Source organism: Enhydra lutris, unplaced genomic scaffold, assembly GCF_002288905.1.
Source record: "Enhydra lutris kenyoni isolate GAN:26980312 unplaced genomic scaffold, ASM228890v2 scaffoldscaffold144, whole genome shotgun sequence".
NCBI classification, from domain to species: domain Eukaryota; kingdom Metazoa; phylum Chordata; class Mammalia; order Carnivora; family Mustelidae; genus Enhydra; species Enhydra lutris.
Window position 1 is genome coordinate 98,044 of NW_019154228.1, and position 23,837 is coordinate 121,880.

The 23,837-nt window shown below is 55.6% G+C and overlaps 1 protein-coding gene across 1 annotated transcript in view; it reads left to right on the plus strand.

Annotated features, from left to right (window-relative positions):
• The window catches only part of LOC111140004 (splicing factor SWAP), a 68,281-nt gene that overhangs the window by 31,102 nt on the left and 13,342 nt on the right, over positions 1 to 23,837 (plus strand). The window contains exons 9-14 of the mRNA XM_022492395.1: positions 974 to 1,105; positions 2,099 to 2,192; positions 3,182 to 3,350; positions 9,780 to 10,010; positions 10,958 to 11,148; positions 18,841 to 19,106. Coding sequence (XP_022348103.1) covers positions 974 to 1,105; positions 2,099 to 2,192; positions 3,182 to 3,350; positions 9,780 to 10,010; positions 10,958 to 11,148; positions 18,841 to 19,106 — 1,083 coding nt within the window. The remainder of the gene's footprint in view (positions 1 to 973; positions 1,106 to 2,098; positions 2,193 to 3,181; positions 3,351 to 9,779; positions 10,011 to 10,957; positions 11,149 to 18,840; positions 19,107 to 23,837) is intronic.

Here is a 23,837-nt window from a genome sequence, read left to right on the forward strand (position 1 = left end):
TTCTGGGCTCTCGGTTTGGGGTCTTCAATCTGGGTCTCTTGTAGGGTCTCTGTTGCCTGAGGGTTTAAGTGTCCAAATACCAGAGTTACGGAGTTGATAGTGCAGCGGAAATCATCGTGACGTAAACACTTAGAAAATTGACTCCCAGTGACCCCACATCACCCCCAACTCTCACATCCTCAGCACCCCACCGCCCCCCATAACTTCTGGGTCCTTACCACCCATGCCGCCCTGACCCCCCGCAGCTGGCCTTTTTGATGTTACCATCTCAACTGGGCAGAACTTCATAAAGTCAGGCGGAAGGGACACTGCGGTTATGTGCGAAAAATACAGGATTTTATAAAGTTGACGGAAGTGACTCCCACATGCCATAGGCAGGTGGGTGCTGGCGGCCGGGCCAGCTGGGCATTGAACAGAAGCAGAGTGGACCAGGGACTGGGCCCCCGCACCTGTCTTACGCCAGCGTCCAGGGTCTGCAGAATGGGGGAGCGCGCTGTGGGCGCTGTGTCAGGGGCCCGGGTGCCTGTGGTTGAAATTGGACCAAACACTCGGGTGTTTCTGCAAGGACTTCCCTTCTGACCGTGCTGAGAAAGGGGGCACCAACGGGCGTGTTGAAGTGCGTGTCCTCTTTTTTAACGTGAAAAAGACTCCATGCGTCGCTTATTCTTGGTTGCTTCTAAGAGTTGGCTTCTCACTGCCCGGAAATGTTAGGGGCAAAAAGGAACCTGTTTTCGTGATTTTAAGTCTTATTTTCCACAAAACCCCATTTTATCATTGGCAAATGATGCTTCGGTCTCTTTTCAAGGAACTGACTTGGTGGTTGAAGTTGTGCTCAGATCCTCCATGTGTGTGTGTGTGTGTGTGCGTGCATGTGTCCCCGGACGCTGAGAGCCCCCCACACCGCACTGGTTGGCCAGCTGGTGGTCTCGGGGGGGGTCCCTGCATATGAGTGTGACGAAGCTCTTCTTTGCAGTGCACTTGCCCCCGTGGCGGCCATCATCCCCCCGCCCCCCGACATTCAGCCTGTGATCGACAAGCTGGCAGAGTATGTGGCTCGCAACGGCCTCAAGTTCGAGACCAGCGTTCGTGCCAAGAACGACCAGAGGTGAGGGGCGGAGCGTGGGGGCGGATGCGGGCGCACGGCATCTCACGTAGCTTGTTTTTAGTCTAGCTACGTGAATCCTTTCTTTAATGTTTTAATCCTCACGTGTTTACATAAATACGTCTTTTTTTTTTTTTAAAGATTTTATTTATTTATGTGACAGAGATCACAAGCAGGCAGAGAGGCAGGCAGAGAGAGAGGAAGGGAAGCAGGCTCCCTACTGAGCAGAGAGCCCGACACGGGGCTCGATCCCAGGACCCTGAGATCATGACCTGAGCCGAAGGCAGAGGCTTTAACCCACTGAGCCACCCAGGTGCCCACATAAATACGTCTTAAAATTACCCTGCTGAATTACTTATAGCTGTGTGGTGGGGTTTTGTTTTGTTTTGTTTAAGTTTTTTAAGTTAAGATTGTTGAAGCTACCTAAAACAGGCTGGAGTTCCTGCTTTTCGAGAATCTGCCATTTAGGGGGTGGGGACTGGTGAAGTAGGTGTTGGGGAGGAAGGAGGGCACCTGTCGTGATGAGTGCCGGGTGGGTATGGAAGTGTTCGGTCACTACTCCATGCACCTGAAACGAACGTCACAGTGTACGGTAACCAAGTGAAGGAAAATGAAGACTGGAAAAGTACATACACAAGGTAGAAAAATACCAGTTTAAAAAAGACGTGTATTTATAAAGAAACACAGAACAAAGAACCAGGGAAAAGAGTCTGCCATTTAATCAAATAACGTTCCATGCCTCGGGTAGAAGCCATCAGCACAGGGTTGCACTTACATGTGATCCCGTGACCACAGATAAGTGTTGGACCTCCTGTGCGTCTGTCTCCCATGTCCAAGAAGTGAGTAGGATCCGGCCATCCTACTGCGCACGGCTGTTGCCGTAACTGGCTTGAGTTAGTCGTTGGAGAGTATGTGGGACCGCGTCTGCTCACAGCGAGCCATTGGTAGGTGCCCTGCATGTCCGCGTAGCTGACCTGTCCTTGTCTCTGCTCCTAGGTTCGAGTTCCTGCAGCCATGGCACCAGTATAACGCCTACTACGAGTTCAAGAAGCAATTCTTCCTCCAGAAGGAAGGGGGCGACAGCGCACAGGTACCCATCTGTGGGGGTGGGGGGGTGGTGCAGGTTCCCATCTGCGGGGACCGAGAAGGCCAGGGGCGCGCAGGTTCCCGTCCGCAGGGGCCGGGGAGACCGGAAGCCGCTGTGTCGCTGCCGCACAGATGCGGGAATAGTTGTACTTGTTCTCAGGAGGTAGCGAAGGGCTCTCTGGCCGCACTCTGTCTGGGAGGGTCGTGCTCAGCATGCGCAGTCTGACTTTTCCTGCCTCTCAGATGGGAGCCTGTGTTGGGCATCCCCAGAAAACTTTGACCCCGGCAGCCCGTGGGTGATCAGCATGTTCTGCACAAAGAATCCTGCCTCTTGAAGCACGTAGTGTTCTGGCCGGCCATTACTTTTAACAGCTCTTGGTGGAGGCCATGTTCCCTATTTCTTCTGTGTTAAGCAACCTGTCCATAGGTAAACTATAAGCATGTGGGCTCCTGGCCGAGTGCTATGGCGCTGTCCATGGTGGGGCCTTTATCCTGGGGGTAGCTGGCTATGCCGCTGCGTCCCCCCGTGGGACCCTGAGGCCCGCTGGGTGCCGTTCCCCCATCCTTGTGTGCTCTCTCCTGCTCTGCTCCCCCAGTTCCATGGGTGCCCTCACGTTTTGCTCAGACCTGTTTGGGTAGCTGATGTAGGCCTTGCTTCTTATCAGTGGCTTTCTTCGGGCTTTTTTTTTATAATTGCTCCGACTGAGCAAAAACGACTTGTGTGCAGCCGACGCGCACCGCCTGGGGTCTGAAAGCCTTCTCGGACACCTGTCTCCAAGGAAGAGGCCGTGCACCTTGGCCCCCCAGCACGGCATTAGAGCTTTGAGAGGAAGTCTGTCCTTCCACAGGGAAAACCTCCTCGCGCTCCCCTCTGTTGTGTTGTAGCAGAAGGTGGCAAGTCTGAGTTTCAGAATAGAGTCTGTCTGTCTGTCTGTCTGTGACCAACCCCGGGCGTCTCTGACGGCGCCGTTGATCGCCACGTTTCATCTCTAGGCTGCGACCGTACCGGAAGAGGCTCCTGCGGAATCTGCTCCTGAGAAGCCGAGCGACGGTGGGGAGGAGGGTGTGTGTGAGGACTCGGCCGATGCAGGAAGAGGCGGCCCCCCAGGGAAGAAGGAGGTGTCGTCCAGTAAGACGGTGGCGGATGGGAAGCTGGTCAAAGGTAGGCCGCTGCCAGTCCCGCCCTCGCAGACGAGAGGTCGCGGCAGGGGCCAGGAGAGGGGGTGAGGGGGTCGCCACTCCTGGGAGGTCGCTGTCGTAGATACCCCGCCTCGCGGCGCCTTCCCCGGCTGGGGCGTGGGCCATGCGGATGGGGCTCAGCCGAGGCGCAGCTGTCCTCGGTCTGTTCTGGCGAGTTTAATGGAAAGGTTCAGCACAGTTCCCGGATGTTTGGCTCCTGCTCGGACTCCCGCAGCCACACGCACGTGCAGACTCTGGTACCAGTGCGATTAGTTGACTCTGCGTCCTGAGGCCGCTCCCAGGCACCCTCCACAACGGCTCTTAAGTTCTCAGCAGGAGTTTTCCACCTGCTCAGACAGACGAGCACAGAAGGAGCCAGTGCACTAGGACGGGGTTGGGGAAGCCACGCACGTGCACCAGCAGGAGGCTCAGTTTGGGTCAAACGTAGGACACTGCAGTGAGTCCCGCCTGGCGGGGACGAGAGAGGCTGCAGAGTACCAGACACCCCAGGGCAGGGCCAAGGTCCCCAGCAGAGGCTGCGCGGCCGGAGCTGCGGGCAGGCGCGCACAGGAGGCGAGGTCGGAGTGGCAGGTGGGTCCTGGGGGAGCGGCTTCCATAGCAGCCACAGCCAGCTCGTGGGGACCCGGGACTTGGGTCGTCTCAAATGCCACGTCAGAGGAGTGAGTGCAAGTGGGTGGCTGAGGGTACCCTGGGGAGGGGATCACCTGGAGTGCCAATGGGGCTGGGGCCGGCTACAGAGTGTAGGAGAAGGTGGGGTGGGGGAAGGGGCGAGCTGCAGGGGCAGAGAGTCGCAGGACTGCAGGAAGGCCGGTGCTTTGCCTCCGGCTGCCGTGTTGGGTGGGGGCCGGGGGTGATCTGGAGTAGCCAGCCCGGCCCGCACGGACGACTGACTGGGGAAACTCAGTATATCTGAGCCTCTCCTCGCACAAGTTAGCTAAGCACACGTGTTGAGTTGCTCACCCTTCCCGGCCACCTGCAGAATCCCGCTGAAATAACAAAGGAACGTAATAGAGAAGAAAATCAGTTCTTGCCTCAGAAGTGGGGAGAGGTATTCACTGGCCAGCGTACCTGGAATTTACTTCACAGAGAAGAACACCTTGGTACTCTGTGGTGGTGACCCCCAGGCTGTCGCAGCCTCTGCCAGCCAGAGAGGCGGTGGGTGGGAGGCCAGAGCAGCAGGGAACACAGTGGCAGGTGGCTTGCCCCTCAGCCACGGCTGCCCCCACACCACCACGACCACACGGCCCACGCGTGGGACAGTGTGGCTTGGAGCCGCAGAGCCCATGGGTGCCAGGGAGGCAGCGGGACTGAGCGCCAGGGCTGGCGCTGCCGGTAGCCTCACACCTGTGGGAATGGCCTGGAAACAGCCTCCGGATGGTACAATGTGGTGAAAGCCTCAGGAGCACGGTGGATGCAAAGACAGGCTGAAGATGTTCTCAGATTCACAGGGGAGGAGACCGAGGTGGCAGAGAAGAATCCAGAGGGAGAAAGGGGCAGGTTGTCCCCAGACAGAGAAAAGGATGAGAAGAATCCAGAGGGAGAAAGGGGCAGGCTGTCCCCAGGCAGAGAAAAGGACGATTGGCCCATCACACCCACGTCTGCGGCAAGAAGAGCCGATAAGGGGGTGTCTGGAATTCTGAACGGAAAGTCTTCCGGGTGCTCCCGAGCTCAGAGACTCTTAACAGATGCGTCAGCATTTCCAGAATAGTGAGTCAGAGTCAGTGCTGCTGCTGAGAATGATGAGAATGTTTCTTTTTCTTTTTCTCTTTTTTTTTTTTTTTAAGATACTTTTAAGTCCTCTGTACACCCAATGTGAGGCTTGAATTCAGGAACCAGGGATCGAGTCGCACGCTCCACTAACTGAGCTGGCCGGGCACCCCCGATGAGAATGTTTATCAAAAAAATATCAAATGCAGCAAAAATGTCAAACAAAAATTTACATAGCTTTGTATGCTTATGTTGGTAAAGAAAACCTGTGACAGCCCTTCAGCTCAAACCTAGAAAAACTGGGTGACTCAGTCAGCTAACCGTCTGCCTTCAGCTCGGGTCATGATCTCAGGGTCCTGGGATCGAGCCCCACTTTGGGCTCCCTGCTCATGGGGGAGCCTGCCTCTCCTTCTGCCTCTGCCCTTCCCCCTGTTTGTGTGCTTGCTTTGACAAATAAATGAAGTCTTAAAAAAACAACCCAGAAGGAAAGCATTAAATGCATCTGAGGAACGCGGGGGTGGGGGTGGGGGGCAATGCATGTCAGCAGGGACCGGCGAGGATGTAGGGAAAGGCCGGTGAAGCATGCCATTTTGCCGGCGGATACACAGCAGACAACGGGTGAAGAAAAGCACATTTTCGAAGTGCACGCGAATCATACACGTAACCCTAAATTTGAATGAATTTGAAAATAGCTGAAAAAATGGTCTAGGGAAGTGTTAATCGCTGCTGTCGTGTCAAGAAGAGGCAGGTGTGATGGACGCACGGTCTGGAAGAATTTCGGGGACAGCACCGGTCCGTGACGTCCCGGAACACAGGCCGCTGGCAGGACCGCATCAGGTCAAGTTTGCTCCCGCAAGAAAGAGGAGCCTGGCCTCCCAAGGAGTGGGAATGCAGGGTGGCCTGGGGCCAGGTGGGGCCTGGGAGCAGTCCATGGGCGTCGCCCTGGGTGGGAGCCCACAAGCCTGGCCACGGCAGCAGATCCCGGGTCGGCGTAGGTGTGTCCTGGGGTGTGGCTGGCGCGCTTCCGTGCGACTGACTGATGGCTGGAAGTCCGGCCTCCCGTTACAGAAAACAAGTAAATACAACTGCTTCTCCATATCTCACAACAATAGTTCCAGATAGATTAGGTTGTTTTTTTTTTTTAAAGATTTTTTATTTATTTATTTGAGAGAGAGTGAGAGAGAACATGAGCTAGGAGAGGGTCAGAGAGAGAAGCAGACTCCCTGTGGAGCTGGGAGCCCGATGCAGGACTCGATCCTGGGACTCCGGGATCATGACCTGAGCCAAAGGCAGTCGTCCAACCAACTGAGCCACCCAGATTATGTATTTAAATGTAAAAAACAAATCATGAAGGGGCTCCTGGTTGGCATAGTTGCCAACTTGGTTTTGGCTCAGGCCATGATCTCACGGGTCAGGGTCTGTGCTGCGGGCACAGTCTGCTTGTCCCTCTGCCTCTGTTTCTCCCACTGCTCCTGCACACACTGTCTCTCTCTAATATAAAATATTTTTAAAAATAGAAACACGAAGATAGAAGAAAATAAAGGCAGTTTCTTTTTCATAATCTAAGAGTTGGAATAGACTTTCTAGAAATTGAAGCCATAAATCCTAAGGAAGGTAAGGAGGTCTGATGGGGGCAGGACCTGGAAGAAATTAAATGACAAATGTCAAAATGTTGGTGACGGTTCACATGGCCGGAGAAGGGGCATTGTGCACACTGTTGGAAGAGCTCAGTGACCAGTGAGGAAAGACAGCGTGGCAAAGAAGTAGTAGACCAAGGACATGGCAGATCGCTCACCAAAGAAGAAAAAACGATGGTCAGAAGATAAATTTTTTAATTTTTAAAGTGTATCTGTATTAACAAAATGCTCTCAAATCAATCAAGTTATGCATAATGCTCCGATGGGGAGAGGCTCAGGGCAACAGGAGCCCGCACCGTCTGTAAGCGCTCATGGGCGCAGCTCCTAGGACCGCCACGTGCTCATGCCTGACGACGCCCCAACCGAGTGCTCCCTGCGGGGCTCGTGGGCTCTTAGAGGTAAACCCTCGGACATAGTCCTGGGAAACTGTGAAATACATTGCAACGTCCAGACCAAGAAATGAAACTCCAGTTTTTAAAGATGATCTCTGCTGACACGGGAACATGGCACAGTGTGGCTCCCCGAGTGGAGCGGGCTGGAACGCTCGAGTGTGGCCCCATGCACGCCTGCGTGTCTGTGCCACAGCTGATCTTTCGTTTTGTCCACCTGTGGTGTCAGTTCCGTAGAGAACGCAGTCCATTCGAAGGCTGACATTCGTAACCAGGCTTGGTTCCTCACCTGCGGGGGCACACGTGTGCAGGATGGAGGCCTGGGGACTGTGTGCGCCGCACACGCACTGACCAAGCTCCCCGGCCCGGCTCCCAGCCACCCTGGCCCCACGCCCTGCAGCCCAGGCTGAGCAGGCTGTGGATACATGATGCGAAACCCGAAGAGTTGTGGAGGAGAGAGGCCCGGCGGGCATCTGTGAGCTGAGGCTGGAGGAGGAAGCAGCAGCCCCGTGCAGGCGGGGGAAGGGAGGCTATGCTAGCGGAGGCGGGGCCAGAGCTGCCGCATCCTTGCAGCAGGGGGAACCGGGCTAGGTTCCTTACGTGAAGGAAGGGTTTCCAGTCCCCTGCTCCCTGGCTCAGCTCCTTGGGAAAGTTACTTGGCCTTTGTAGCCTTGGTTCCCCGTCTATAAGCAGGAAGCCCAGCAGCATCCCGGACGGGGCTGCACGTTCGTTAGGTGAGGCCCAGGGTTGGCCCCTTGCCCCATGCTGTTGCCGACTTGTTTCAGCGTCTCTGCGTCAGTAACAGGGCTCTTTGGCCTTGCGTTTCACACGCATACGTGCCAGGGTCCGTACACGTGTTGTTAGCATAGGAAGTGTAAAATGCGGCGTTTGTTGAGGGCTGGTTTATTCAGTCTGGAGGAAGAGATGTTTTGAGAATCGTTAAAGTTATCCTGGGATGTGCTGCTGTAGCCCCAAGTCCGTGAGCAATTTTGATTGACATTTAAGTGACTATTTTTTGCCTTTTAAGGTCTCTAGTCCGTATGTTGTTAAGGAGATCGTGTTACTATAGGTGGTAAAGGGTAATACTAAACTTGTTTTCTCACAGAAAATGTCAGGGTGTAGAAGCGCAGCATGCCGTGACGAGCACGGCGCCCCACTCCGCCCGCTGCCCTCCCGGGTCCCCGACATCGTGGCCCTCACCCATAGACGATTTAGCATGTCTGTGGAAGAGGGGACTGTGTAAGAGTCCTGCACTTAATGTGGGCTCCCCTAACGAACCTTCGTCTTCATGGCCCCTGTGTGGGTTGTGTTTGTTGTGCATGGGGACAGGCAGTGCGCCGCGGATTTTCCGGGGGACTCACCAGCTGTGCCTTTCGCAGCACGTGGCATGTGACTGTGCTCTAGCCCGAGGTAGTTGTGGACAAAAGGTGGTTATGTGGCAGACGTAGCGTGCTTATGTGCTGCAAGGCTTCCGCGGTGTGGAGCCGCAGAGTGCAGATGGTGGGGCCTTCGGGGGCCAGCTGGGCCCCGTCCCTGCCGACCCACAGACACAGCCCTTCTGGAGCCTGCCGGGTTTCATAATGGAGAGTTTCAGGCGCATCCAGAAGACGAGCATACCTTCCCGGATCCGCTTCCTGCGTTCTCCGAGTCAGCGGTGTGTGCTGCACTTTAAAGTTTGCCTTTGCAGGGGTTCCTGGGTGGCTCAGTGGGTTAAGCCTCTGCCTTCAGCAAAGGTCATGATCTCGGGGTCCTGGGATCGAGCCCGCATCGGGCTCTCTGCTCAGCAGGGAGTCTGCTTCCCCCCCCTCTCTCTGCCTGCCTGTCTGCCTACTTGTGATCTCTGTCGAATGAATAAATAAAATCTTTTTTTTTTTTTTTTATTTTCCTTTGCTGTGGTTTACTTGAATTAGGTAATGATTCATGGTTTTTAAGAGTGAAGTAGCGCAGTAGTCAGGCAGGTGTCGTTCAGAATCACCTTCACCGTATTGTCCGAAGGAGCCAGGGACTCTCGAGGGAGTGTTGCGTGGATGGGGACAGGGAAGATTATTTCCTTTCGGGCCTTTGTATTTCTCTTAGTAAAATTCGTAGATATTCTTGGGGAGAACATGGCACCACCTGACATTTTGTGGCGGCCGTAGAGTAATCAGCACGTCTTCCACGAAGCAGGGGTGTGTTGAAGTGTTTGCTGAATGAGGCACCGGGCCCAGTAACTTTTGCTTTGTAACAAGAGGCTACGTTATAGAGTGGTGTTTTTTAGAAATACCTTTCCATAGTCGAGTCGCATCATGTGCCTGTTTGTCCTGTACAGATTCAGCCATATGCTGAGTCTGGGACAGGAAGGAAAACCCCGAGAGCAACTGACCCTTTATAGATGCAGTGACTCTGACTCACCCTCGGTGCCCGCATCCCAGCAAGGCGTGCATGGGGCCCCCCACGGGCCAGCCCAGCCCCCCTGCATGCAGCGTGCATCTAAGCGGCCCTCTCTGACCACGCAGGCGCTGCCCGCAGCCCTAGAACCTCCCTCCGTGTGAGAAGTGGCTCCACTCGCGACGCTACCCCGCCGGCCGATGTGCTTGTGGACGGTGGGGCCCCTGCGGGTTTCTGCTCTGTGCTTCCAGATACCTAAAAGTCTATCACCGTTTTCGCTTTTCTCAATAGCTTCATTTGCTCCGATAAGCTTTGCAATCAAGGCCAAAGAAAATGATCTACTTCCCCTGGAAAAAAATCGTGTTAAGCTAGATGATGACAGTGATGAAGATGAAGAAGGCAAAGAAGGCCCGGAAAGTTCTAGTAGTGCTACGAACACTAACCCGGCAGTTACCCCGCCCTGTGTAGTGGTTGAGGAGAAGCGGCCTCAGCTGACCCAGGAGGAGCTAGAAGCGAAGCAAGGTTTGTCCATATGTTTTCAACTTCTTGAAGGAAAAAGTACGTAAACACAAGCTTAACCCGCTCAGCCCGCAGGACGGAGACTGCCAGCCGGGACCTCCAGCCTTCAGACCCCAGAACCGCGGGGGTCCAGTGGGGGTGTTGTACACGAGGAAAGTTCTTGGTTAGAGCAGTGAGCACTGCTCTTCACTAAGCGGCAGACACAGCGCCCTGGCAGCGTGTTTCCAGAGTCTGCCCAGAGTGCCGTCGTCGGGGCAGGGGCCTGTGCGCTCTGACCACAGCCCTGGGCCGAACGCTCGGCCTGTGCTCCCGGCTCGGACCCCACACCAGACAAGGAGATGCCCTGCCGTGAGCCCATCCGACCCTTCAAGGTGACTCGGGCCCCGGCCAGGCTACCAGCTGTTCCGGCACCACCAGTGGCGTCAGCTTCTGCCTCTGCTCCCCGGGGCGTACGCTGTGCTTTCTGTACACACGCGCACAGGTGAAGCCACATTCGTAGGAGGATGCCTCACTCAGACCTGGCCAGGTGCAAGTCACCGTCCCTTGGCAGGCTCGGCTCTGTGCGCGTGTGTCTGCATTCGCACCAACTGCCGTAAACCGAGCCGTGCGTGTTGGGAGTAAACCTTGTAACGCGGCATCCCTGGCCGGGGTGAGTGGCATTCTGAGGTTTCCCCGATCCCCGCTGGCCCTGCTGTGCAGTCCCATCAACTTTGTGGCTTTGATTCTGAAGGTGAAATGTTAGAAATACTAATAATAAGCGTTTTGAACTAAGTCTCTCAGAATTCAATTTGCCTGATACGTCTGTCCCAAAATTTGGGTCGTGTTAATCTTGTAGAAAACCGCATTGTATTTCGTGGCCCTTTCACTGCCTGCAAAAATCAAAATAGCGAGGTGTTCGTAGAAGACCACGTGTTGTAAACGTTTGCTTTCTTCTGTGTTTATTCCTTAAGCAAAGCAAAAGCTGGAGGACCGACTCGCGGCTGCGGCCAGAGAGAAGCTGGCCCAGGCGTCTAAGGAGTCAAAGGAGAAGCAGCTTCAAGCAGAACGTAAAAGGAAAGCAGCTTTATTTTTACAGACCTTAAAAAATCCTCTGCCAGAAGCAGAAGTCGGAAAAGTTGAGGAAAATCCTTTTAGTGTGGAGGTGAGTTGAAGTCCACATCAGCATTCTGGGTAGAAGTGGGTGAGTGTGGGCCTCCTGCCCCGGGGGGCCCGGAGCTCGTGGCCAAAGCTCCCACCAGAGCCCCCACAGCAGGTGCCCAGCGCGGTCACAGAGACTCGGGCCTCTCTCCCCAGCTGGGAACCTTTGCTCCCACGAGCACATGAGGCCGCAGGGGGCTTCCCTGGGAGGGACGCACGTCCGCCTGGGGACACTCTTGGCCAGAACAGTGACTGCTCGGGTCCGTGTCAACATCAGCACTTGAATTCGAAAGCAAACTCAGACGTGGTCATGGCCATGACCGGCCCTCCACGCTTCCTCCCCCCGACCCCGGGCTCGGGCCAGCGCTTCCCATGGTCCGCAGCCTGTCTTGGAGCGGCCTTTCCCGGTGACGGAGAAGGTGCCCTGTGCTCTTGATCACCCGGATGTCTCTGAGAGTCTAGGGCCATGACTCCAGATGGATTTGGGCTGCATGTAGCCGCTGGGTGTGTTTGTTTTCCGAGGAGAGCCTCACGGTGAGTTCCCGGCTCCTGCCTCCTGCTGCCAGCCAAGCCCGTTGTCTCTGTCAGGAGTTGGTCTGGGGCTCGGTCAGGGAGGGACAGAGGCCGACATGCCTCCGCTGGGACAGTTGCGGCTCGCGGGGGCCGGGGAGGTGGAACTCTCCCGGCGGGGGGCTCGGAGCGGGCCGTGCGCACGTCCTGCGGTCCGCTGCCGTGTGTGTGCGGAGTGGATGGCGGAGTTCGTGGACATCTGCGTGTGGGGCTGTTGGAGCCGACTCTGTCACGTGGCCGCGGCTGTGCTTCCTGACAGCGCTGTGCTTGAGCGAAAACTCGGTCACGGCCAGAATTGCTCCGCGTCCGTGCGCCGCGTTCCCCAGTCTGCCTTGTGGCCTCCTCCCGGCAGCAGAATTCCTCCCTGTAAACGCGAGATAGGCTTCAGCTCGGGGTTTTTCCTGGTTATCCACGCACGGCGAGTCCCACCTCTCTTGTTTTCGAGCGTGTGTTCTGGATCGTAATACGTGGAAATGAGTGTTGATGGTTTTTGTTTAAATCACTGGGTCATTCCCCTTGCAGACCTAGTGGGAGAGATTGTAGCTCCTACGCTGTTTTCGACAGAAGTGTAACAGTAGTAGCAGATGGTAGTAAACGCCTTTAATTGCTTTGAAACAAAAATAATTATGTTGGCAATTGTCACAAGTGAGAGTCAACGTGAGCGTGTAGCCGGAAGCAGCTTCTGGAGACGGGTCAGCCTGCCTTCGTGGGCTGCGATGTGCACACGTCACTCGCCGCTGCTGGCACAACGGTCCCCTGCCGGCCCGGGTACGGCCCTCTGGAGTGCGGCCCCCAGGTCGGTGTGAGCCGCCACGTGCAGGGCAGCTGGGGATGTCCTCCGGGGGGTTGGCTCGAGACCCCGCAGGGCTTTACGGCAGCTCGTCTGCTTCGACTTCCACTACAGCACCGCGTGCACGTGACACAGACCGTTCACGTGCAAGGGCAAGGCGCCAAGGGGAACACACGCTTCCCTTCCCAGGTGTTCCTGTTTCATAATTCCTAGGGAAGTACCAAGTTCTTATTCATTGTAGTTTTTATCGTGTAAAATTACCATACCTACAACTGGTCATCTTAACCTTTGCCGAGCACACCATTCAGCGGCACTGAGTATACTTCTGTCGCATGCCGCCGTCCCTAACCTCCACTCTCAGGACCCTGGTACCTTCCCGAATGAGACTGCCACTGGCGCCCATGCCGTCCGTCTCCGTCAGCCTGAATGCCCTCGGGGCCTCGTGGAGGCAGGGTGTTGGTGCTTCCCGGACCAGCTTGGGTCACCTGCCACGATGTTGGTTTTTAAGCCGAATCGTAACCCATTTTATGTGAATGCTGTGTTTTAGTGCTTGTGTATTCTCAAGGGAGAACGATCTGTTTCTACATGTAGATTTAAATGTCACAGTCCGGGGTGCCCTGGTGGCTCAGTCGTTAAGCATCAGCCTTAGGCTTAGGTCATGATCCCAGGGTCCTAGGATCAAGCCCTGCATCAGGCTCCCTGCCTAGTGGGAAGTCTGCTGCTCTCTCTGCCACTCCCCATGCTGTTCTTCCCTCCCTTGCTGTGTTTCTCTTTCTGTCTCTGTTAAATAAATTAATAACGATTTTTTAAAATTTAAATAAATCAGTGTCACAGTCCTAGAACCGCACCCTGTGCGTTACTGTGCGTGCCGGGCTTTTCACCCCACAGAGCTCTTCCATGTGTCCGTCGGGCTCGTGCTTGTGGTGTTTATCGAGTGAGCACCTGCTGCCAGCCCATAAGCTGCCCCAGCCTTGGGCGGATGTGCAGCTGGCCCGGTCTTAGGGCTGTGACCATGCTCCCGTGTCCCACGCACTCACTCCAGTGAGTGGAGCCATAGCACGGGCCCCTGACCATGGAAATGGCCCCTGAATCTCAGGCACTACTACGTGAGCCCCTGACACGATTGTGGCGGGTTTTGTCTCTCTCTGGGGCTGTGAAAACCCGCGTGGGAGCCGGCTGTCAGCAGGCTCTGGTGGCTGTTGGTCTCGGCCGGTGGAAAGACGGCACCTGTTCCGTTAGCTCGTGTACGTTAGCTGTCGTGACACGAGTGACTTCCTAGGGGCTCCTGGTGTCCTGGCCCTTGCCGCCCGAGGGCCGCCTCCATAGCCTCTCCACATGTTCTCCTGGCTGCCAGCCTCTCGCTGGGCATGGCTTTTTGTGACAGTTTCCCTGGTGGTTTTCCTCTTTGTCCGCCGTGGCCTGGCTGCCTTGGAATTTAGCTTGAAGAGCATATAGCTAGACACGGTGCATGTCGCCGGGTCCCTCACCTTCCCGCTCGCTGTAGAGGCCTCCTGGAGTACACGCCCGCTCCGCCCCCGCTGACCTGCGCGTCAAGAGGGGGGTCTTCCGTGACCGGGTACAACCTCACGTCGTAGAGCGGGATTACCGCCGCGGACAGATGGGGCAGTGCGTTGTGGAGCAGTCTGTAAGGCACAGAAAAGCACGTATATGAGTCCTCGGAAATTCATGTACGTGGCTCGTTTTGGGGTTTGCACTTGGTTCAGAATGAAGAGAAACCAGTGATCCTAAATCTGAGCCCCTTTGCATTGTCCCGTGATCATTTGCGCGATAACAGCCCATTTCAGGACACCTTCAGATGCTAGCACTTTGCTCAAGGTAATGGTCCGGCCGAGTTTATGGGGCCAGCAAGCGATTGCAGGGACGCGAGGACAAAAATCAGCCTCTGTTGGTTGAGCCTCTGTTGTAGTCAAGGCGCCAGCGCACCTCGGAAGATGAACGGGGAGCCTGCTTCTAACCCGGTGACGGCACAGTCGCATCTGTCCCCCAGGGTCGTCCTGCAGGGCAGCCGAGCAGATGAGCGTGTGGATGTGCCTGGGCCTCCGGGAGGCGGAGATGGCGTCTCGGCCGGGCTTGAGGAGCCTTGGTCCTTTGAGAGGTGACCCCGTAGGGAGGGCCGTCCGGGGCCAGGGACGCGCACGGGCGGGAGGTGGGTGCCGCCGCCTCAGGCAGCAGCGATCAGCACCGCCCCGGGTCTGCAGGAGCAGGTGCGGGCGGGGTGGCCGCGCGGCTGCTGTCTGCCGGAGTCAGAGGGACGCGGACGAGGGAGAGCGCTTCCACGGGAGGAGTGTGCGCTGGCCGCTGTGTCGGCGGGAGGGCCGGCGGGAGCCTCGTGCAGGCCCGTGAGTGACTGGGTGACCAGCGGCGCCCACGCAGAGAACAGCGTGGGCGCTCAGCTCCGGCTGTCGGATTGCGTGGGCGGGGGCCGCGCGGGACATGTGACAGGCGGGAAGGAAATGGAGATTCAAACGTGCAGGTTTATTTATTTATTTATTTATTTATTAGGATTTTATTTATCTGGCAGAGAGTGCGTGCACGAGCTGGGGGAGCAGCAGGCAGAGAGGGCAGAGGGAGAAGTAGACTCCCCCTGAGCAAGGGGCCTGAAGCGGGGCTCGATGCCAGGACCCGGGGATCATGACCTGAGCTGAAGGCAGGGGCTTCGCCGAAAGCCCCCAGGCATCCCCAGACGGGCAGCTGCAGAGGACATGTTTCAGTCTGCAGCGTCAGACTCACCGTCGCGCCTTGCGACGTGTGCGGGGTTCCCCCACTCTGACAGCTGACGCGGCCTCCCTTCCCAGGGGAGGTCATGTCTTCAAGTACCTGCTCGTCTGCTTCTGGGCAGTTCGTTTCCCCGCGGCAGGACGTGATGGTTGTTGGGTTCGTGCCAGCCTGTTGGCGAGTTCTTCTTTGTGATCAAAGGACGGGCTAGTGTCATTTCCCAGTGTCCTAAACTGGGGGCACTAAGATTTCCCAGAGTCCCTCCTTGAATTCTCCCAGTGCCACTCAGACCTGCCTGTGCGCTCCCCTCCCCCCTTCCGGTTTGTGCTTCGCTCGTTGTTGCCAGAATAGGACATTCCAGCCCAGGAAGGCAGCTCTGCTCGTTCGCTGCCTTCCCATCGGCCTGTCCTTGATTGTGGCCGCAGAGGGCTCGGCCAGACGCCGTCGGAACCCAGAGTGGGGCGTGGGGAGCTGCGGGAGTCTGTCTTCCAGGCTGCTGGTACATGACATTCAAGCGGGTGAGGTGGTGGAGACTCTGGTTAAGGCAGAAACAGCATTTGTGTGCAGGGGTGTTTTCAAGGCATGCACTGTCCTGCATGGTAGCCACTAGCTGCCCAGAGTCATTGAAGTTTAACTTGATAAAGATTAAATGGGGGTGCCTGGATGGCCCAGTCACTGAAGCACCCACCTTCGGCTCAGGTCACTATTTGGGCCCTGTACCGGACTCCCCGCTCCAGAGGGGCTGGTGCTCCCTCTGCCCCTGCCGTTCTCCCCCACTCGCACTTGTCTCTGCCTCTCTTTCTCTCGGTCTCTTTCAAATAAATGGATAAAACCTTTTTAAAAAATTAAGTCAAATTCTGGAGCGCCTGGGTGGCTCAGTGGGTTAAAGCCTCTGCCTTCGGCTCAGGTCATGATCCCAGGGTCCTGGGATCGAGCCCCACATCGGGCTCTCTGCTCAGCAGAGAGCCTGCTTCCTCCTCTCTCTCTGCCTGCCTTTCTGCTACTTGTGATCTCTGTTTGTCAAATAAATAAATAAAATCTTAAAAAAAAAAGAAGAAGTAAAATTAAAAAAAAAAAAAAAACTAAATGAAATTCAAAATCCAGGTCCCTAGCCGCACTGGCCGCACGTGGCCAATAGCTGACCACCGTGCACGGGCCATGGCTTCCGTTGTTGCGGCCAAGCGCAGAGGATACGGCTGGCTGGCTGTTGAGTCTATCTTCTAGTGGTTTGAAAGTCCGGCTTGCTGCGCAGTTAGGCTCTGATGGCACGGGGTCAGGAACCGACCCCACTGCCCCCACGTGGCTCAACAAAACCAGTAGAGAGTGGCGCTCGTGTTCTGAGGTGGGAGCATGGTGCAGCCCCCTTGGAGATCAAGGATTCACCTCCAGGCACAGCGTCCCCTGGCCAGCTGCGTTCTCGGCCCTGACTCACCTCATCGCCCACTCAGACCTGAATCCTGGACAGCTTGACGAGGCTCTTGTGCTTCTCCCTCCGCATGGCACAGCGACCAGGGAGTTGGAATGTTCTGGTCTGTCCCCTGCTCAGGTAGAGTGTGTGTCCTCTGGAATTCATGGATCGAGGGGGCAGGAAGGGCCATTGCCCACACAGGCAGGATTTGCTCATGTAGGGGAGCAGGTGTCTACTGCACTTGTCCAAACATTTTGCTTACATTTTCTGAAAGAGTTTTATGGCCCAAGTCGTTACTGTGTGTCCTCGAAAAACTTCCCTCGGTGTCCCTTGAATTTCCCTGGCCTGTCTCGCTGTGTAGCAGGAATCCCTCCAGGGTAGCTGAGAGGCCAGTGATGCACACCTGTCCCTTAGCGAGTGATGGGACACCCCTGAGAGGCCTTCGGGTATCCCACCCTTGTGTTTGTGCAGCCAGAGCCTCGGGCCTGTGCCTGGGGCGCCAGAAACACGTCCCCCCACCCCCGCCATCCTGTTGGTGCAGAACTGGCTCGGCCTGAAAACCTCCAGGTGGCGTGTCTCTGAGCTTGGTGCCGGCACCTGCTCGCGGGTGGGGGTGGGGTGGGGGGGTACAGCCTGCATGAGACTATGACCGAGCCTGCCCATCTCCTGCCCTGGTGTGTCCACCGGGCTGTGGGCGGGTCTGGGCATCTCCGCCTCCCGAGTGTGCGGGCGGCTCGGCTTCAGAAGCGACAGCTCAGGCCCCAGCAGCAGGTGGGGATGTGGCTGGGGTGGGGGGGGTGTGGCTTTAGCAGGAAGCGTTGTCCCCTTATCCAGTGGGCCTTGTCCACGTGGACCACAAGGACCCAAGGAGAGGACAGGAGCAGTTGCGGGATTCTGCGGGCCCTGCCCCGCAGGCGCACCCCTCCCTCAGGCTCAGCACCCACCTCGCGCTGTCCCCGGAGCGTCCCAGCTGGGTCCTCAGATGCCCCCGGTGTTCAGATGCAGAGCCGCAGGGCGTCCCCCAGTCTGCGCGGTGTTCAGTTAGAGCGCATCGAGGACCTTTCTTGGGGATGGGGGCAGGCGGCACGCGAGCTGGGGTTCAGGTTCGGGTTTGGGTGGGTTTGGGGTTTGTTCTGTTTTGTGCCTGTGAACTTGGATATTTTACACTATGATGCGGACCGTCAGTGGACGTAGGATTACCACCTTATTTTTAAAGGCTGAGCACTATTTCCTGTCCGGCTGCACCACATGCGACCAGTGCCCTCGAGGGTCGTTTGCATGGTTTGCACATCGTGGTCGTGCCAGAGTGCTGTGGCATGGGACCTTGGGCGTGCAGCGTGCACACTTGGCTCTTCAGAAGGAATTGCTAGAACTGGCATTGCCCTGATGACGGTCGCAGCTGACGGGCTCCCCCGTCTTCGTCCACCTGTGGGCCTTCCCGCCGTGGGGCCTCGGGGTGCATCACCTCTGTGTGTTTCGCGTGGATGCAGGGGTTCATGGTGAACAGTGTGTTGAGTGCAGGACCGCACTGGATCAGCACATGCCGACCGGCTTGTGCCCGTGGGGCTGCCTGGGTGAGGACTGCCGTGAGAACCGTGTTTTCCCGCTGGTCCTGAGGCATGACTGGTGCACGCACCGTGCGTGTGAGGTCCGCGGCGGGATCACCAAGGTGTGTGTGACATGACGGCCACGAGGGTTCAGTTAACATCCTCCAACTCAGGCACAGGAAGGAAAGAAGGAAGGTTCTTAAAATCAAAGAGGAACCTCTTAGTTCAGGTCTTCTTTCAAAAGTTACTTTCAGATTGATGTAGAGATTCATAAAAGCCCGATGCAGGAGGTCTGAGAATCTCTCGGTCAGTGGAAGGTCGTGGTGATTTATGAAAGCACAAGCACGGCTCTTTTTTCCGGCCTCGGTGTCCTTGCTGCCACGTTCCCTTGATGAGGTCGAGTGCCGCTGGCTGGGGCTGGTGAACGAGCACAGGCTGGGGAAACTGTCGCGTATACTCCTGGCGTCTGCCACTTCCCCGGAGACCAGGGCGATGTTTTAGAGCCGTAGAAAAAGATGTGCTCCTTTCCGAGAGGTGTTGATGCGTTAAATGGTATGAGGCCCCCAACGTTGAAATTTTATGTGTGCGTGTTTTGAAATGCCCTACTTTTCCTCTTAACATCCCGATGTTTGCTTCTGTCCCCAGGAAGCCAGTTCTGTGTCCTGTCAGCTACTGGCTGGAGGCAGAGCTCTGCCCACTTCAGACGTTAAGCCCCCGGAAGGGCCCTCCAGCAAAAGTAAGGACCCGCCGAGGGAAGAGGAGAAGGAGAGGAAGAAGAAAAAGCACAAAAAGCGGTCTCGCACAAGGTCGCGCTCCCCCAAGTACCACTCGTCCTCCAAATCCAGGCCCAGGTCCCACTCGAAAGCAAAGCACTGTCTCCCCAGTGCCTATCGGACGGCGCGCCGTTCCAGGTGGGTGTGCAGGGCGCCCATGGTGCGGGACTGCCGTGGGTGCTGGGTCCTCCTTCCCCAGAGCGGCAGGGCCAGCAGGGGCGAGCACAGACCTCCTGACAGCTCACCTGCGGGTCCAGCTTGCAAACCCCCGTGACATCTTTCCAGGTTGTCTCAGAGTTTGATTTCTAAAGCTACAGCCAGGTTTTTTAAGAACAGATCTATGTAAGTTTTAGCGGGTTTGTTCAGTATGTAAAACTCACGGGTGGGGTGTCTTGTTTTGTCCGTGTGGCCTTTCCCATGCTAATTGCCCGCGTGCGTGCTGTGACAGGGGCTCGGCGCAGCTCCTGCCCGACGTCCACGCGGGCGGCACCCGTCTTTTCCCTCCGTCCATTTGCCCTTCTGCCCGCCTACAAGAGGCGCCCTTAACCGCCGGGTGTGAGAGTAGGTGAAGACTTGAGGCCACAGGAACAACCGCGGCCCTTAAAGGGTCACAGAGTTCACTGCCCAGTGAAGCAGTTTTGTCTGAAACAACTGCAGCAGGTTTAAAACCTCTGCCTTTAAACCCTGCCTCCCGGCCTGCAGCCTGTTGCTCGGCGTTGAGTGGGGTCCGCCGGCTTCCTCTCCGGCGCGGCGCGCGGCCTGCAGGGACCGCGTCTGTCCTCGGCAGCTGATGCGCGCCCGCCTCCTTTCCTGGGAAAGCGCGCACCCGGCGCGCCCTGTCTCAGACGCACCCGCCTCTCTGAGTACGTCCCTGTTTCTAGCCACACCAGACCTCAAAGCCCGACAAGTGTGGCAGCAGTGAAATTGGATTTTCTCCACGTAAACACGTTTGCTCCTCGGCTGTGTGCAATTCTGGTCGTTCTTCAGAAGTTCTGTCTTGACACACACACCCCCCGCACAGACACACACGTGCACACCCAGACACACACCAACACACCTTGTTGTTCTTTCATTAAATGAACAACTTTGCTGATAGCATTTAAATTTTTGGAAGCTCCCTGAAATTTGTAGGTAAATATCAAAATGTTTTAAAGTTTCTTTTTGACAGAGTTTCTTAAATGGTACTGTGTAGTGGACATAAGTCCCGTCGGCCCACACCAGCCCTCTGAGCAGTAGCGTGCCCGGTAAATTCTGGCCCATTGTCCTTCACCGCACGGCTTTAACAAGGGCGACCGTGAGGCGCCCCTGAGCTCTCGTCTGGGGGACTGGCAACGATGAAACTCGTCCCATCCACAGTGCGAGCCACGAGCTGTGCTGGAGCTGTGCTCTGATCCCGAGTGTTCTGCACATAAAGCACCAAGTGTAGCCCATCCCCAGCTGTGGTGGCGGGGAGGGGGTGGCCACCAGCGTCTCCCCAGCTTGTTCTCATCACAGCTGCAGTGCTCATCTGACTCTGAGTTGTGAGTTCTAGGTTTTATGTGCTTTTTAATTGACTATAATAGAGTAAGGCATTTTATATGTCATTTAATACTTTTTTTAAGGTTTTATTTATTTGAGAGAGAAAGAGCACACGAGAGGGAGCATGAGGAGGGGAGGGGCAGAGGGAGAGGGAGAAGCAGGCTCCCCACTGAGCAGGGAGCCAGATGCGGGACTCAATCCCAGGACCTTGGAATCATGACCTGAGCCGAAGGTAGACACTTAACTGACTGAGCCACCCAGGTGCCCCTATTTTAATACTTTTTAAATAATTGTCTTTGGTTTTTATTTTTTGAGAGAGGGAAAGGAGGAGCAGAAGGAGAGGGAAAGAGAATCCCATGCAGGCTCCACACCCAGCGCAGAGCCCAACACGGGGCTCCGTCTCGCAGCCCCCAGACCGTGAGCTGAGCTGACGGAGCCACACAGGCGCCCCTAAATCATTGTTTTAGAAAAGATTCAGAGTTACATACTTTGTATCTGAATATATTTTATATTTTTCTGTATGTTCAATGCTGAGAAGTGCAAAAAGCAAAATCCTAATTCTTAGTGTGTAACCTTGAGTTATAAGAAAAAAGTTAAAAATTTTCTGCTTTTGAGTTCTGTGATGGCAGACTGCCAGCTTCACCTTAATTTGACCTACAGTTAAAATTACCTGTCCCCAGAGCTGATTTTTTCATGACTCAGGCTGTTCTAGTTGTGGAGGCTGAGTGTCTCCATGCTCCTTCCGGTGGACTGTGTGTACGTGGGCTGACTTCTCCGTCCACTGAGGCAGCCAGACCCTCTGGCCTCTCACTGGCAGTTCATAGGATATCAGGGCAAAGTGCACTTCGTTATAAAATCATAAAAATTATATCGTGACACAATTGGTAATCGTGATGTTTTGCCTTGAAAAATCACGTGTGACAACGATGCTTTTTGAAGCCGGACCCCGCCAGGCTCGGGGCTACGGGGCTGAGAGGAGAGACCAGCTGTCCCTCAGCCCCGGGGCCGCTCAGAGGAGATGGCGGCTCACGCCAGTCTCCAGGGGTGTCCTGCCTGGGCTCGCAGCTGATAGCCGCGCGTCTGCTTCGTTTGGGAACGCGGCATGTGTCCCTGGGCGGTCGCCCCTGCTCTCTCAGTCCAGGCTCTGCCAGCTTGGATGACCCCAGTGGGTTTACACTGCAGCAGATTTAAACCAGGAGACACTGGTGTTCTCAGTAATTGAATCTGGATGTGTGAAAAATACTTCAGTTTTTAAGCAAATCTTGAAGTTGCTAAAGACAATGTCATCATCGTCAACTATGTTTTCAGGTGGCGCTACCTTTACAGCAGGGCCTGGCAGACTGTTCCGGGCCTGACGCATGACTTGATGATTATTTTCTTAATAAACTTTTTTTTTTTAATTTATCTGACAGAGAGAGATCACAAGTAGGCAGAGAGGCAGGCAGAGGGGGAGGGGAAGCAGGCTCCCCGCTGAGCAGAGAGCCCGATGCGGGGCTCGATCTCTGGACCCCAAGACCACAACCCGAGCCGAAGGCAGAGGCTCAACCCACTGAGCCACCCAGGCGCCCCACGACTTATTTCAGAAAGACTCCTGCCACCAAGTAAAAGGCACATTCATTTGTCAGTATTTGTACTTGCAGAGTTCTGTGGTTGAAATGTATTTTCTTTTACATACTGAATTACTGAAGTGCTTTGTAAGGCGTAGAAGGCTAGGGTTAGACAGGCCCTTTCCTAGCAGCCGTGATCTCCGTGTGAAGGTAAGTGGCGTTCGCATGCCTGCGGTCCGAGTGCTCAGCTCGTCGAAGCTGTAGGGCCCTGGGTCTCCAGAGGCAGCCGGGCCATTTCCGAAATCAGTACGTTGCTTCTTAGAAAGTGCAGTGATTACCGCATAGTGCTTCGTGTGTTTTAAATCAGCATTAATTGAAATGTAAGACTTTTTTCCTCCTCTTTTTTTTGTGAGGATTTATTTATTAGAGAGAAAGCACATGCAGGTGGGGAGGAGCAGAGGGGAGGGAGCGACACCAGCAAGCTGCATGCTCGGCCAGAGCCCAACGCGGGGCTCAATCCCACGACCCTGAGACCAGGACCTGAGCCAAAATCAAGAGTCAGAGGCTCCACCGACCGAGGCACCCAGATGCCCCTCTCTGTGCTTTCCGCTTCTGTCTCACCAGGTTCTCTGCTGTAAATGGAACAAAGGAGTAGTACTCAGGCCATTAGTGTATCGCCTAAAAATTGAGCTTTAATCGTTAGATGTTGTCAAAATCTTGTAAGACTCTAAAGCTTAAAGTGAAGCTACTTGAAGAGCGCTAGAGAAGATCACCTTCGGCCTCTGTTCCATCGGCTCATCAGTATTTAAGTGGCGGCCGAATGGGGGCAGGTTCCGGGTAGAACTCTGTGTCCCCAGTATTGGGGGCAGCGTCCACACAGTCCCCAGCTCCTTCCAGACTTATGCTTGGGGACGAGCTAGGGATTAGAATGACGTTTTCTTTTCTTTTCTTTTTAAGATTTTTTTTAAAATTTATTTGACACAGAGAGAGATCATAATTAGGCAGAGGCAGGCAGGGAGAGAGGGGGAGGCAGGCTTCCCGCTGAGCAGAGAGCCCGATGCGGGGCTCGATCCCAGGACACTGGGATCATGACCTGAGCCGAAGGCAGAAGCTTAACCATCTGAGCCACCCAAGTGTCCCTAGAAACACGTATTCTAAGTCAGAGTTAATATTTGGAAACAGCTTACGCCAGCAAAATTGGGGTAATGATGGTCATTCATACAATCTCCTCATTCTGCACAGGGTTCCCAAGAGGTGACGCTCAGTGCTTAGCGTGCGGGTGAGGGCCAGGGGTTCCCCATTCTGTGGAGCGGACCCTAACCCAGCAGATGCCTGCGGGCTCTCTGCATCCACAGTGATGCAGGGACAGCTGGCCCCTTGGGAGCTGCCTGGGCGGAGGGTGGAGTGTGGTCAGCTGTGGGAGCTCTTGGCTGCTCAGGCCGGTGAGCACTGGACCCTGCTACCCCATGCCCGCCAGGAGCTGCTCCAGAGCGGTGGAGGGACGGGGCGGGGGTGCTTTCAGTGGTAAACGCAGGAGGAAGAAGCTTTTTGCACACAGCGCTGTCATTCAGGTGAAGAGGTGCGCTCTGCTGCTACCTGAAAGCAGACCGCTGTTTATGAGCCGCAAGAAAAAGTGTCTGAGCCCCGTCGTGCGGGTTATTTACTTATAAAACAGAGCTCCTGTTTCTGGCTTTGTTGCGATACCAGTATTAACGGCCTCATTAACAGAATTAAAACATCAGTGCTTCTTTCATTAACATAAAACCTAAGGGGGGCCTAGGGGGCTCCGTGGGTTAAAGCCTCT